Source organism: Sphaerodactylus townsendi, linkage group LG03 (assembly GCF_021028975.2).
Source record: "Sphaerodactylus townsendi isolate TG3544 linkage group LG03, MPM_Stown_v2.3, whole genome shotgun sequence".
Classification (NCBI taxonomy): domain Eukaryota; kingdom Metazoa; phylum Chordata; class Lepidosauria; order Squamata; family Sphaerodactylidae; genus Sphaerodactylus; species Sphaerodactylus townsendi.
Genome location: NC_059427.1, coordinates 61979340 through 61993916, shown reverse-complemented (window position 1 = coordinate 61993916; position 14577 = coordinate 61979340). Strand labels below are relative to the sequence as shown.

Sequence of the window (14577 nt, the reverse complement as noted above, 5' to 3'; positions counted from 1 at the left end):
TGCACAGGTATAAAATATTTTTTTTCTTATTCCACAGGGACTGTATTATGCTCTGTTGTTTAAACAGCGGCACAAGCTTTGTGGCTGGTTTTGCTATTTTTTCTGTCCTTGGCTTTATGGCTTATGAACAGGGTGTGCCAATAGCAGAAGTTGCTGAATCAGGTATGTTCCAAACACATACTCATTTACTACTCATTTTCTTTTGGAAGTTTTCTTTTGAGTCAGCTCCTTCAAAAATAAAAATCCCAGGGTTTTAGATTTCCTTGTTCCTTTAATTTTTGAAGAACTTTTTGGAATCTAAGTGAATTATCCCTATGGTTGAATGGAATTTTCGAATATAGAAATGCCCTCCAAATCCCAGAAATGCTGTCCCACCTTTTGTAGCTGTTTGTAGTTGTTGTGTTCTCTCTCTCTGATACTCCATTTAACACAATGTTTTCTTCTTTTTTGTGACATGATTATGAATCTGATATGAGAGCAATCACACTGGGAAACAAAAATGTTATTAATGGGGAAATGAAACTGAATTTTGGGGAAAGGCAATACAGCATCCCATTGCTGTGGAAAATGGTGTAATGCCACTGGCAGAGGCGTAGCTAGGGAAAATGGAGCCTGGGGCAAAATCTGAGTTTCCCCAGGGGGGGCCGCCACAACTAAAGAATGATTTTTTTTGCACCAGGGCATCTCAAAATCACCATCACACTATAGAACATGATCCAACTCACCAATCTGAACACACCCAGGCCTCCCTAGTTTAAACAACATTGAAAGTGATGCTGTTTGGGGGGGGGACTCCACCTAGAAACAGCATCACTTTCAATGTTGTTTAAACTAGGGAGCCCAGATTCTCTTTTTAAATCCACCTTAAAGGGAGAATCTGGGCTCTCTAGATTAAACAACATTGAAAATGATGCTTTTTAGGGGGGGGGATCCACTCCAAAACAGTATCACTGTCAATGTTGTTCAGACTAGACAGCCCAGATTCTCCTTTTAAATCAACCTTAAAAGGAGAATCTGGGCTCCCTAGTTTAAACAACATTAAAAATGACCTTTTTCAGGGTGGAAAAAGGTCCCCCCAAACACCATCATTTTCAATGTTGTTTAATCTAGGATGCTCAGATTCTCCCTTTAAATCCCATCCAAAGGGGGTGGATTTAAAGGGAGGATCTGGGTAAAATATGAGGATGCCTGTCAGGGGAGCAACGTTTAAGCTAGCAGCACCAAAATTTCAGGCTATCTCCAGGAGACTCTCCTGATGATACCACCCAGATTTGGTGAAGTTTGGTTCAGGGGGTCCAAAGCTATAGACCTTCAAAAGGGTAGCCCCATCTACTATCAGCTCCCATTGGATGGGGGATAAGGCACCCAATTTGTGGGTCCATAACTTTGGACCCCCTGAACCAATCTTCACCAAACCTGGGTAGTATCAGCAGGAGACTATTCTGATGATACCACCAAGGTTTAGTGGAGTTTGGTTCAAGGGGTTTAAAGTTATGAACCCTCAAAAGGGTAGCCCCATCTACTATTAGCTCCCATTGGAAACAATGGGGTTGGGCATGCCCTTTGGGGGGGCCATAACTTTGGACCTCCTGAACCAAACTTCACCAAACCTGGTTGGTATTATTAAAAGTTTCTCCTGAGGATAGTCTGAAATTTTGGTGCTGCTAGCCTAAAAACTGCAGCCCCTGCTGGCTGAAAATGTAAAAAACACTAAAAATACAAAACAAATACAAATGAACCCAATTTTTTCTGCGCCTCCCCCCCACGTGATCAAATGGTGGGCACCCAGGACATTTGTCCCCACATGTCCCCATGGCAGCTACACCCCTGGCCACTGGGCAATGTATTTGCTATCTACTGCAAAGGCCATTCCAGTTCCCCCTTCCTCAGTTGAGTTGGGGGGACAAAGAGTGGGGTTTGGCACAACTGGTAAAAGGGAGGTCTGATCAGTTGCTCCAGCATGCTTTTACATCAAGTGTTGTGGATTCAAAGGGCAGGTATGGTTGCCAAACAAATTATGTTACAACTCTGGAAATCTTGTATTCCTCTCGCTGTGAATGATTAGGTGAATGGAACATTAGATCTCTGTATGAAGGAGAGAATTGCTATGTGATAGACAAGAATCTCTGAAGATCTTCACTTCTATCTGGCAAAATTTTGGTGCAGTGCAATACTAAGGGGAGAAAGTCAGGGACTGTGGAGCTACTCCATCTCTGAAGAGGCTTGCTGTTCTGTGGATAGCAAGCCAAAACTGCCCTTTTCCTCGTGCAAGTGACCTTTATAGCACAATGGTCTGTGCCATTGATTTTGCTGGCATATGTGTGTTCCAGCAAATGAGGCATTCCCAGCCTCAAAATGCACAGGAAACTACTGCAGCTGCCCCAGTGCCCAGGCATTGCTTTTTTGCATAGCTCTCCTGCACCAATGTAAATGCCTCTTTATTGGCATAAATGGCTCTTATGCTGGCTTAGGGGGCAGTTACACTGGTACCAGAGTCACACTTCCTCCTCAGCTGTTTCCCCCCTTCCCCCAGGACTGCACTGTGTTGTTGTTTTTTTGAGCAGTGGTGTTCACTTTTTCCATTCCTTGCTTAGCTGGATCTGAATTACTACCTCTCATCCCTCCCATTCTCACTCTCCCTGTTTTTAAATTTCTACCTTAGCTGCCTGAGTGTGTGCAGCTCTTTCTTTTCTTGTTGATGGGCTGTGTGAGGTGAAAGGGAGAGGAGGTGGATGGTAATGTTATATGGAGTTTGTTGTTATATTTATTATTCTAGATAGAAAAAACAATTTAAAAATCTTAATGGGAAAAATTTCAACAGAATTTGCAAAAAGCCTGTGTAACCACAGAGATTGCTTCAGACACAAGAATTCAGAGGCACAGAAAAAGCACAAGAAGAAGCAGGGGGAAAGCAAAAGAAGCAGTCAATAAACTTTGAACAGTATGTGCGTGTGTTAATTGCTGACAAATTGCTTCCAACTGGTAGCAGCCCTGTGAATCACTGTCCTCCAAAATGCCCTATCTTTAATAGCTTTACTGAGGGCCATGCCTTACAGAGTCAATTCATGTCATGTTGGCTCTTCCCTTTTTCTTGTTGTCTTCAACTTTTCCTAGCATTATTTTCTTTTTCAGTTACCCTTGTATGTTCATATAAATATTTACATTTTAAAAGCTAGTCACGTTCTGTTGTCTCTCCACCATATCTAAGGTTTGAGCTGAAGATAAAGATTTTGCTTGAGGCGCAGATCTTGATTATTATGTCATCACATTTCCCTGCTGAGATCTGTTCATCATATTCATAGCCTATTCTGAAAAGCAGCTCTTCAGGGTTTCAGGATGGAAAAGGCATTTACTGCTTGAGATCCTTTAACTCACAGGTGTCAAATTCGCGGCCCTCCAGATGTTACAAACTACAGTTTCCATCATCCCCCGGCAGCATGATGCTTGCAGGGGATGATGGGAACTGTGGTCCATAACATCTGGAGGGCCGCAAGTTTGACACCTATGCTTTAACTGAATATATGCCAGGGGATTCAATCCAAGACTTTGGATGTGCAAAGCAGATGCTCTGCTACTGTCCTACAGCAGTTGCCAAATCCTTTTAGATTTAGGAACCTAGAAGTGGTTCAAGAGAACCTTTACTTTTAATAGACATCATCAGAGGTGGTGGAGAACCATATAAATGGCTGTATAGGCATTCTGCAACATATTTATGTATTTATTATTGGGTTTTGTATACCGCCCTGCTTGCAGCATAATTATACTTTACAGTGTTTATACTGCACAAGGTTCATGCATTATAAATTATAATTTAATGTAGTCATATATAGCATAGTCTGGGAAGGTGAACAGATTGGAATACAAAGGTTTGATGAAAGCTGCTTTAGCTGGGTAACAATATCTCTTTGGAATTGTTAGTATATGCTTCCTATCCTGCATTTTTGTAGCATCCAGTAGAACCCATACATTTGCTTGTCCATGACCAGTTACTTGTCATTACAGAGAAGCTCTGAGAAAAAGAAACAAAGTGTTGCTGGTTGCCTTTGCATCAGCAAATGTCCAAAGTCACTTAAAAATAAATCCTGGTCCCCAATAAAGTTGTCGCTTTAAGGAATCATATATATAGTCATTATTCTAACAACTGATCTTTGCTATTATAACCTCATCTTTTCAAATTTTTTCATTTTTAGCCATAATATTATTTATTTACAAACTTTATATCCTTATTTCTGCTCAATTAGGGCTTCCAAGGAATCTAATATTGATAGTTTCCAAAGGGTACTATTTAAATGAGTTACTTTATTCCAAGTCATTAACATAATCATGAGGAGGCTGTTATTAAAGTATTGCTGTTTGTTTTTCAGGACCTGGACTTGCTTTCATAGCTTACCCAAAAGCTGTAACGATGATGCCACTTTCTCCATTATGGGCAACACTGTTTTTCATGATGCTCATCTTTCTGGGTCTAGACAGTCAGGTATGCATTAAAGTCAATGTAGAACCTAGTATCTTATAAATCATACTAAGATCTCAGTATCTCCTGAGCTAGAAGAATCTTGTTGTGACATAATTGTTGTAATAAACTTATGGTATATTTGTTCCACTATGCCCACACATTTTTTTATTTCACCTTTCACTGTGTAAATAAAGAATTTAAAATAGCCATCTCCACAAATGTAGATCATGACCTTGTAATGGTAACATAGTCAGAAAGGGGTGTTACATGTGCCAGGAAGTGGAGATGAAATAACATCCTGCTTAATAATGATGCCCTGGGTGAAAATTGTAAATTTTACCTTGAATACCATTTCATAGGTCTCCTGTCCAACAATTAGGAAGCAGGGGAAAACCATTATGCATATTTTTTATGATGAAATCATGAAGAAAAAGAGAAATCTAAAGAACTGACACAGCAAACATTGAATGTAATATCAGTTTTAGAAAAAAGACAACATCGACAAATTATAGTGCAGTCTGTGGTGGGGGGGGGGAGCAGAACCTCTCAGGAAATTTTGACTTCAGTACTCCAGTACTGGCGTAAATGCCACTTGCGCCAGCACAAGGGGCATTTACTCTGTCACAGAGGCATTTATGCTGTGTTGGGGAGTTGTGTGCCTGTCCAAAATTGTATATTGGGATGAGCATGTAAGCATGTTATCCAGTAATCATATGATAATGATTTTGTGTATCCTTTTCTCCCCTGTGTTATTTTTTGCAGTTTGTGTGCGTTGAAAGTCTCGTAACAGCTGTGGTTGATATGTATCCAAAGATTTTCCGGAGGGGATACAGACGAGAACTGCTGATACTTGCTCTTTCAATTGTGTCATATTTCATTGGTCTTATCATGTTGACAGAGGTAAGATTTAATTGTTTGCTTCCAGAGCTATAGACTAGAAAAATTGATGATGGTGGGTCATGCCATCGAGTTGCAGCTGACTTATGGCGCCCCTGTAGAGTTTTCATGGCACGAAACATTCAGAGGTGGTTTGCCATTGCATTCCTCTGCATAGCAACCCTGGACTTCCTTAGTGATCTCCCAGCCAAGTTCTTATTGCTTTTGCTTAGCTTTTGAGATCTGATGAGACTGGGCTAGCCTGAGCCTAGAACAGTTAGGTGGTCCTTTTTAGACGCAAATGTTTGATGGATAAATATTATAAAAATGAACTATTTAAAAATGATGCTAAGGCCCCTTCCACACACGCAAAATAATGCGTTTTCAAACCACTTTCACAAGTGGATTTTGCTATTCCGCACAGCTTCAAAGAGCACTGAAAGCAGTTTGAAAGTGCGGAATGAACCTAAGTGGTATAAAATATTTAGAAATGCAGAACATTTTGCTTACAAGCACAATGGAATTTATAGTGATCAGCAAAGCTATGGCAATGTCTTCTGTCCTTCACTGCTTCACTGTTTGATAAATTGCAATCTAAAAATCTTTCCTCTTGGGAGTTTGGGAAAAGTTAGGTGCTCATTTAAATCAAGGAATACCAGGGGCAGGACACTGAGGCAGGTACTGGCAAACCACTTCTGAAAGTTTCACATCTTGAAAACTCTTCAAGGTTGCCATAAGTCAGCTTCACAGCAAAAAAAAATCAGTTCTTGTCATAAGAACTGAATGGTTCTATCAAAGTTAAGAGATGTTTAATTATGTGTCCATTTTTAAGACTGCCACTATGAATGCCACTAAACATGAATTCCCTGCTTTTTGGCATAAGATTTTATATTTCAGAGACCTTTAATAGGCATTAGAAAAAAGCCAAAACAGTTAAAACTAAATAAAGTTACAGCTAAAAGAGCATAATTACAAGGCATGCAAAACATGTATTTAGAATGTGGCTACAGCTTTGGATATTTCCACCTCAGGATTATTCAGTAACATAATCATTTTTATTTTGTCTGGAAGAGACACAAATCCTGTAGGGAATAATGCAACCAGGTCAGATCTAAGATTATTATGTTTAGGGCAGTAAAGCAAAACATGAGCAAGCGAGTTAGGTATATGGAGACAGAACAGGCAGCGTCGCTCAAGATGAGTGATATTAGAAAAATGACCTTGGAGTAAAGCTGAGGGAAAAGAATTACATCTTGCTGTGGTCATAACCCGTCTAAGTTTATAATTTACCAGTTGGTCCAGGTGAGTAGCCGGGTAGAATTTCTGGAGAGTGATTCCAAAAAACAATGGAGAACAAGAGCTCTGTGCTTTACTCAAAAGAAATTGGTATTCCTGCTCAAATAGTCTAGCTTTTAGTTGGTGATATAACTCAGGAGCAGTAAGCATTAGCAGAGACTCCCAGCTAAAACCCAGAGAAAGGACTTTGTCTTCAATATGAAGCCACCAATTCGAGCGCTGAAGCTCCCACATCGCTAGCTGAGTTAAACTACATGGGTCTGTATGGAAACAAAGGCGCACCCCAAATTTGAAAGAAGCAACCCATGCCCATGATTCCAGCAGGTGTTGCCCTGATTCTAAACATAGAACGGCCTATGGGATACAATGGGGAACACCAAAGATCTTGTATAGGAAGTTAGATTGGATCCGTTCTATAATTGGCTTCCAGGCATGGATCCAAATTGGGACACCTTACAGAATGTGCTGCACTACCTTTGCATTAAATACTTTCAGCACTGCTGGGATGAACTTACGACCGTTAAAGGTAAAGAACTTCTGAGTGGCAGCAGACAGGTTTTTGCAGTTCTTCAATGCGATACCTCTATGGGTGGACCAACTTAGCCTGTGATTAAAAACTACCCCTAGATTTTTAAAAAGTTTGACTTGTTCAGTGTTTGCTCCCTGGATGGACCACCTCACAGGTCTAAAGATTTTAGAGAATACCACAATCTTAGACTTAGTAGGATTAATGCACAACCTATTAACTGTCTGGCATAAAGAATAAAACATGGATAGCTGACAGGCTTTGATAAAGTCGCAAACTGGGAACACCTACTTTATGTGAAAGATGATTAGAGTTTTCTGACATTTGTCCTATTTTTTGTTATGTTGGATAACATATTTTAAATTTGTTGCCATTTCATGTGGTGAGTCTGAAAATACAAAAGTAATTTTCATAGAGCTACTATAGATAGGACACCCTGTATTTGTATTTTAATACAAATTATACAGCATGACTGAGGTACATTAAGGTCTTTCACACTGTTATGTTCTATTCTTCCATTCCTTTGCTGAATCTTGAAGCTGTTTGCTGTTGAAGAATTTCTGTCAGATGCAGTCTCGAAGGAAGGAAGGAAGGAAGGAAGGAAGGAAGGAAGGAAGGAAGGAATAGGCTGGCAGTGCAGCTTGGCTTTTAAGGAAAATCTATATTATTCAGAGATTTAATTTCCTTCTACTATGCTGCCCAGAACTCCAGAATCTGATCATTATATTTTCTGCATACAAACCAGAAGCTGTCCCAAAACACAGCATGTTTTGCTTGAGAGAGTGTGATGTCTGTCACTACGTACACACTGCAGCGAAGATCAGCGCTGCAGTGTTAAAATAGACCACGAAATGGCACTGTTGTGCTATATATCATTCCTGAGAATATCAGTGAGCTAGGCACAGGGGGAAAACAGTCACTCTTGTTCATGAGGTCTACACTGTGCACTGCTTTAGTGTGTAATTCCCTGGGAGTATTTTAAAGCAGTATTGAAGAAGCTTTGCTGTGTTGTGAAATTCACCCTCGGTATGCTGTTACAAATCCTGGAACTAGGCCATGTCGTTAAATAACCTTAATGATTACCTCAGAAGATAAATGGCCTAATTTTACTGGTAGAGATTAACAATCTTGCATATGAATATAACCACTTCAAAATATTCCCAGGAGAACTCCATGCGTAGAACCATTGCAGATAACTGCGCTAAGCAAAATATTGTTTAAAGTTGTTCAATTCTGTTTGTTATAAGATGTAAGTAAAGCTAGAGAAATTTTGCCTTTGCATACCAACATTCTGTCTGAGTCTGGCTCTAGTAGATACTGTTCTTTCAGAATATTAACTGTATATTTACTTGTAACAGCAAATGAAGCAATCTGCATATTCATATATGGTACTTCAGAGACCAAAAGGTTCAGTAATTTGAAGCTTGAATAGTGAAGCTGAAAATAGGATGCAATTGGAAACACAATTTGAAAGGGGATGACGCTTAACGCTCCATTATCATAAATTAAAGTATAATGCTACATACATTTCATCTTGTTTTTCCCTCTTCAACTCCAGATGTTTACTATGTTCATGGAAATGGTCATAGCTAATAGGCTTCTGAAGGTTTTCTCCAATTTGTGTGGGTTTTCTCTAAGCCCACACTAAATGTAAATCTGATGGAAAGGACCGTTTATTAAATGTATTTGTCACTAAGTTGTCACAGCCATTTCAGTGCTAAAAATAAAAACAAATTGTAAGATGCTGTAAGCTATTTAATAAGATAGAAGGATATTGCATAAGGTGATCAAGGAATGTAGGCAGATTGTTGAATGTTGTAAAATTTCTTAACCTTGGAAAAAACTAAAATAAAAAGATTTTGCTAGAGAAGAAACAGAAGGAGTATAATGGTAAATTATACTCTCTTGCAGTTTGTTAAAGTCAACAAAGTGACAGTAGGAATCAGTGGAATATAATGAGTCCAATCAAATGTAAGTCTTCTCCTCTGAGATATATAACATAACTTTTTGTAGACTTCTACATTTTTCCCCACAAAGGGTCATTCTGGAGAAATCACTAAGTATAAACTCTGAGTGCAGCACAGTACCTGAATACGTATAGCTATATTTGATGTTCCAGAATTATACTGGCTTAAAATGTTTAGCCCCAAAACAAGGAGAGAATAGGGCATCAACTATTACAACCATTTAAAAAAACTGCCAAGAAATGCTAATTTTAAATGTGGATCTAAAGTGGCATTTAGGTGTCACAGCTATGATTAAACTACAGTCTATTGAACTAATCACAGCTGCTGCAGCAGACATTCAGAACTATCCAGAGTCTTCTTGGAAGTACTGGTTTGTCTGCTGCCAGTGACAGCCAACTATAGCAGGAACTACAGGGAGTTTTTGTTGCTGTGCATCTGAGACTTTTTGCCTTGAGGTACAACCGAAACAAGCTGGGATTCCTGCATTCAGACAGAATTCCTAATCAGAGTTACTAGGCTACAGTGAAGAATGAAGATGCTTAAACACCTCCTGGTTTGTCTTACATTCTGCTCACCAGGCACAGGGTGTTTGGCTGATAGTGAGCAGCTTGAGCCTATTCAGCAGATTATTTGTTCAGTGTATTTGAATGGAACATTACAGTGCAATTGGAACCATTTCAAACATGTCTATTCTGCAAAGCCTCATGGAAGTTTATTTTTTCCAAGTCACTAACTATTTAACATTAGAATTAGAATGGGTAGTTTGGGTAGAACTACCCAAACAAAATGAATATTATTTCAAAGCAAGTACTTCAGTCAGAGGACAAACACTTCAGACCAGTGTTACTCCAGTCTAAACCCGTTTATTTCAATCAATATATTTCAGTGTTTATTGATTTCAAAACCGTTGATTTCCACAGACATAGAGTAACTGTACATAGGATTATACTGAACTCTGCCATTCAATTAAAGTAGACTGTATTCAATTAAATACTCTACTTTAGCAACCACATGGATTGCACATCTGCAAAGCTGTTCAATTTCATACATGAGGAGATCCAAGGATCAGATCATGCCTGATTATGACTGTTGAAAATGGCATGTTTGCCTGCTGAACATGATCGGTGCAGAACTCTCAGCAGTTAATAACTAGTTAAGAATCCTGCTTTATCATACTCATACTAACTACACTTAATGAGCAGCATAATAGTGGCATAGGATGATATCTGAATGCAGCCCAGGATTTAGAAAGTTACTAGCATCCTGATTCTCGCAACTGGATTGGCACAGAGTTTGCAGGTGCCTGTTTGTCAAAAGGCAAACATAGCATAGCAAAGCCTTTATTGGCATACATAGAACAACAGCAACAAAACACAGCAAACATAAAAATTTTAAAAGGCAAAAGGGATAACCTCAGATATATACATATTATTACTGGCTCTGAATTATTTCCATAACAAAGCTACAACTGGATTGGAAACATGAGGTTCAGCATTTTCTCTGGGTTAGTGATTTCTTTGCTTAGAGGAACACTGGATTTACCATGAAGATTTCTTCTCTTCAATGGGGGTGAAGTCTCTCCCTGCGGGTTATGCCTCTTACTCATCCCAAGGCAAGGTTTATGCAAATCAAACTGATCCTAAGAGGACCAGTAGGAGATATATCTTCCCCAGTACTGCCAAAAGCAAGCTCCAGAAGGAAAACTAGAAAACTCATTAGGTTAAGTCTCCTCCTGTGGAAGTTAATGGAAAGATTATCCACAATGTAAATGAACTATATACAACCATAGCCTGAAGAAAAGGGGATCCTGAGCAGCTCCATACTAGATGGGGTAAAGAGGACTTTCCTACCCCACTGAAGAGGAGAAATCTTCACTGTCAGGTGAACGTCTCATTCTGTTTCAGTGGGCGAAGGGGAGTCATCCTCCTCTGGGATGTACCATTTTGGTCCATTTTGGTCCAGTCCCTCACATTGCAATTGAGGAGGTGGCTACAGCCATCGGAAGAATGAAAAATCAGAATGTCCCTGACCCAGATGACCTGCCAGCAGACATTTGGAAGCTCAAGAATAACACTGAAGCATTACCTTGGCTAATTTCGTTCTTCAACGTTATGATCTCCACCAGCCAACCGCCCACAAACTGGTCTATGAGCATCACTGTACCAATCTTCAAGAACAAGAGTGACCCAGCAGAATGCTCTAACTATCAGTCAATATGCCTGCTCTCACACACCATGAAAATTTTTGAATGCATCTTCGACCGACACCTACGCAACATTATCCAGTTTAACATTAACCAGTGTGGCTTTGTGAAAGGCTCTGGAACAACCTTTGTGAAAGGCTCTGGATGCGATCTTTATGGCCTGACAATTAATGGAAAAGCATCGTGAGAAAAACAAATCACTGCATATCACTCCCAATCTTGGAAGAGGCCTTTGATTGCATACCCCCATCATCTTATTTGGTATACTCTGTGTGATCACAGTGGCCTGAAGAACTTATCAACTGGGTCAAACTTCTTTACACGAACACCAACAGTTGAGTGCGGTGCACAGCTAGAATGTCTGACAGCTTCCCCATGAATGTTGCCATCCACCAGGGCTCAACACTGTCACCATTGCTGTTCATTCTCGTCATGGACACCAAAGTGCTGTACCCTGGACATTACTCAACACTGACGATGTCATGATTGTAACTACTGCCCAAGTGGAACTGCAGCGCCAGGTGTAGGCCTGGAACAACCGTCTTAGTAAATTCGACCTGTGCCTTAACACTGCAAAGACTGAATATCTGGGAACAAATCCTAGTATGGGCTCAATCCAGGTCAGTGGTGACAATCTAAAGAAAACAGATACATTTCATTACTTCAGCTCGATCTTACAGAGCGATGGCAGCATTGATGGTGAAATACGGGCGAGAATCAATGTGGCATGGCTGAGGTGGAAGGGAGTCACTGATTGTGATAAGAAAATGCCTATATACCTGAAGTCAAAAATCTACACGACCACGAACCACCCCTTAACACTCTATGGGTCAGAGTGGTGGCCCGTAATAAAAGTGGCTGAGAGATGACTCCATGTCATGTCATGGAAACGCGCATGACTTGCTGGACACTGGGTGTATCCCTCCTCGACTACATCACCAATGACATGGTCCAAAACCAATTTGGCATCACGCCCATCGAGGCAAAAATGAGAGAGAGGTGCCTGTACTGGTTTAGCCATGTCCGACGAGCAGCCCCGGATAGTGTCGCCAGCATTGCCTATCGCATTAAGGTTACTGGTGAGCGGCCACACAGACAGCCAAAGCAATGATGGCAAGATACCATCATTGCAGATCTGAAAATTACAGGCCTGCAACCAGACATTGTGCTCGATCAAGAGAAGTGGTGTTTTAAAATCCGAGCAGCGGACCCTGCATTAGCGGGAAAATGCTAGGAAGAAGAATTGCTTAGAATGTCCCATTAAAACATTATGAGAGCCTGTAAGAGGGGACAAGAATGAAAATAAGTCCACTGATCTATGTCCGTGGCTAAAATCATGAGGCCCTGAATTTTTGCTAGAGCCATGAATCTTCTAACCTCTTGGTTGTGAGTCTCTGAGCAGCCTGGATTGGTTTTCCCAGCTTCTCCTCTGTAAGAAAGACCTTGTCCCAATAAATGATAATCCCAATAGGTGTTAATCCCAGATGGATAATATCTTGGGTTGTGATCATGAGACATTCAAAACCATGATGATGCAGGAGGTGGAGGATCTTTTCTGGATCCCATTGTGCACAGTTTTATTTTATTTACCTTGTTTTAGTCTATGCCCATAATAAAGATTGATAATGATGATGATAGCTGAGGTGAAATATTTATTGTACTGTTAGTCAGATTCTCAGATCAAATTGGTCCTCTGTAGGTCAGAGGTGATTCTTAGACTACATTGGGTACATTTAGTGGAACAGAGGTATGACCTAGTAGGTTGTGAATATTAAGAACCAGAGTAACTGAAAGGTGATTTCTGTCTTGTCTAGACTCTACTTTAAGATATTGGTTGCTGGTAAGCAAGTCATAAAATGTCAAAACAAAATCAATAATACTTTCACCCTGTTCAGAACAAAATGTATTCTTCCTCGAAATAAGCATAAGCATAAGCATAAGCATTTTATTGTCATTGTGCACGCACAACGAAATTTAGAGCAGCATTCCTCGATGCACACAATTTCAGACTCATACATCATCATCCTCCACCCATCCCTACACAGCCCCAAATACATCAATATGAAGCAGCGGAGTTTAGCATAGCCACAGCTCTAGAGTAGAAGCTGTCTCTAAACCTCTTTGTCCTAGTTCTGAGGGCCCTGTATCATCTGCCAGATGGTAGCAGTTTAAAAAGAGAGTGTGCTGGATGAGACGGGTCCCTCAGAATATTTTGGGCTTTATTTAGGCTTCGGGCATTATAGATTTCTTCCAAGGAGGGGAGAGGGCAGCCGATAATCCTTTGTGCAGTGGTGATCACCCTTTGGAGCGCCTTCCTATTCGCCACTGTGCAACTGGAGAACCATACACAGATGCAGTAGGTTAGGACACTCTCTATGCCTTGTTGGGTGGTTTCATTGAGGATGACAAGATCTTGTCTAGACACAAGCTCTGAAAAGCCTGTGCCTGGGTTGATGATGGCTTGGCCTAGTGCAGTTCTAGAGAGGTGGATCATGAAGAAATGGCTCAAAAGGGCCTTAGCCTTTTTGCTCTTGATTGTTGCTGCAAGAAGCTTAAAGGCTACTGTGGAGATTGTAGATTTTTCAAATGACTTTGGCACAGTAAATGACAGAAAAAAACTAGCCCAAAAGGCCCCAGTTAACTACGTTTTCTGTCACTCTTATTTGGGCTTACAAGGCACTGCTGGCTAAGCAAGTGTTGCCTGGAGCAGCAGGGCATTCTAACTAGGAAAGGACCACATCCTACTGGTTCTCTAAGGCCGTTTCTGCACGGCCAGGAGGCACCCCCACGCCGGCAGGAGTTCTGCCGGTGTGGGGGCGGGAGCCTGCTCGCACGCAAGCGTGCGAGCAGGCGAAGGGGAGGCCGGCAGGCGGCAGGCGGCTCCGCATGGAGCCGCCTCTGCGCCCTCCCCTGCCCCACTCACGGTGTCCTCCTCGTCGCCTGCGGGGCGTCGCAGCCCCGCCCACGCTGCCCTCCAACCCCTGGAGGTCGGAGGACAGTGTGGGCGGGGCTGCGACGCCCCGCAGGCGACGAGGAGGACACCGTGAGTGGGGCGGAGACGGGAGACAGCGTCTTCCCTGCGGCGCGGTGCGAACCGCGCCGCCGGGAAGACGCTCCCTCCCCAACAACAACCCTTTAAAGGGTTGTTGTTTAGGGCGGCTTGACGCCGCCCTGGGGGGAGGGAAGAAGAGTCAGGTCGCCGCTGCTGCGTTGCAGCAGTGGCGCCTGTGCGAACGGCGGCCTGGGGGCGCCT

General features: G+C 41.5%; 1 protein-coding gene across 1 annotated transcript in view; it reads left to right on the top strand.

Annotated features, from left to right (window-relative positions):
- The window catches only part of SLC6A11 (solute carrier family 6 member 11), a 139287-nt gene that overhangs the window by 115080 nt on the left and 9630 nt on the right, over window positions 1–14577 (top strand). The window contains exons 9-11 of the mRNA XM_048487871.1: window positions 38–162; window positions 4365–4477; window positions 5219–5356. Of these exons, the coding sequence (XP_048343828.1) occupies window positions 38–162; window positions 4365–4477; window positions 5219–5356 (376 nt within the window). The remainder of the gene's footprint in view (window positions 1–37; window positions 163–4364; window positions 4478–5218; window positions 5357–14577) is intronic.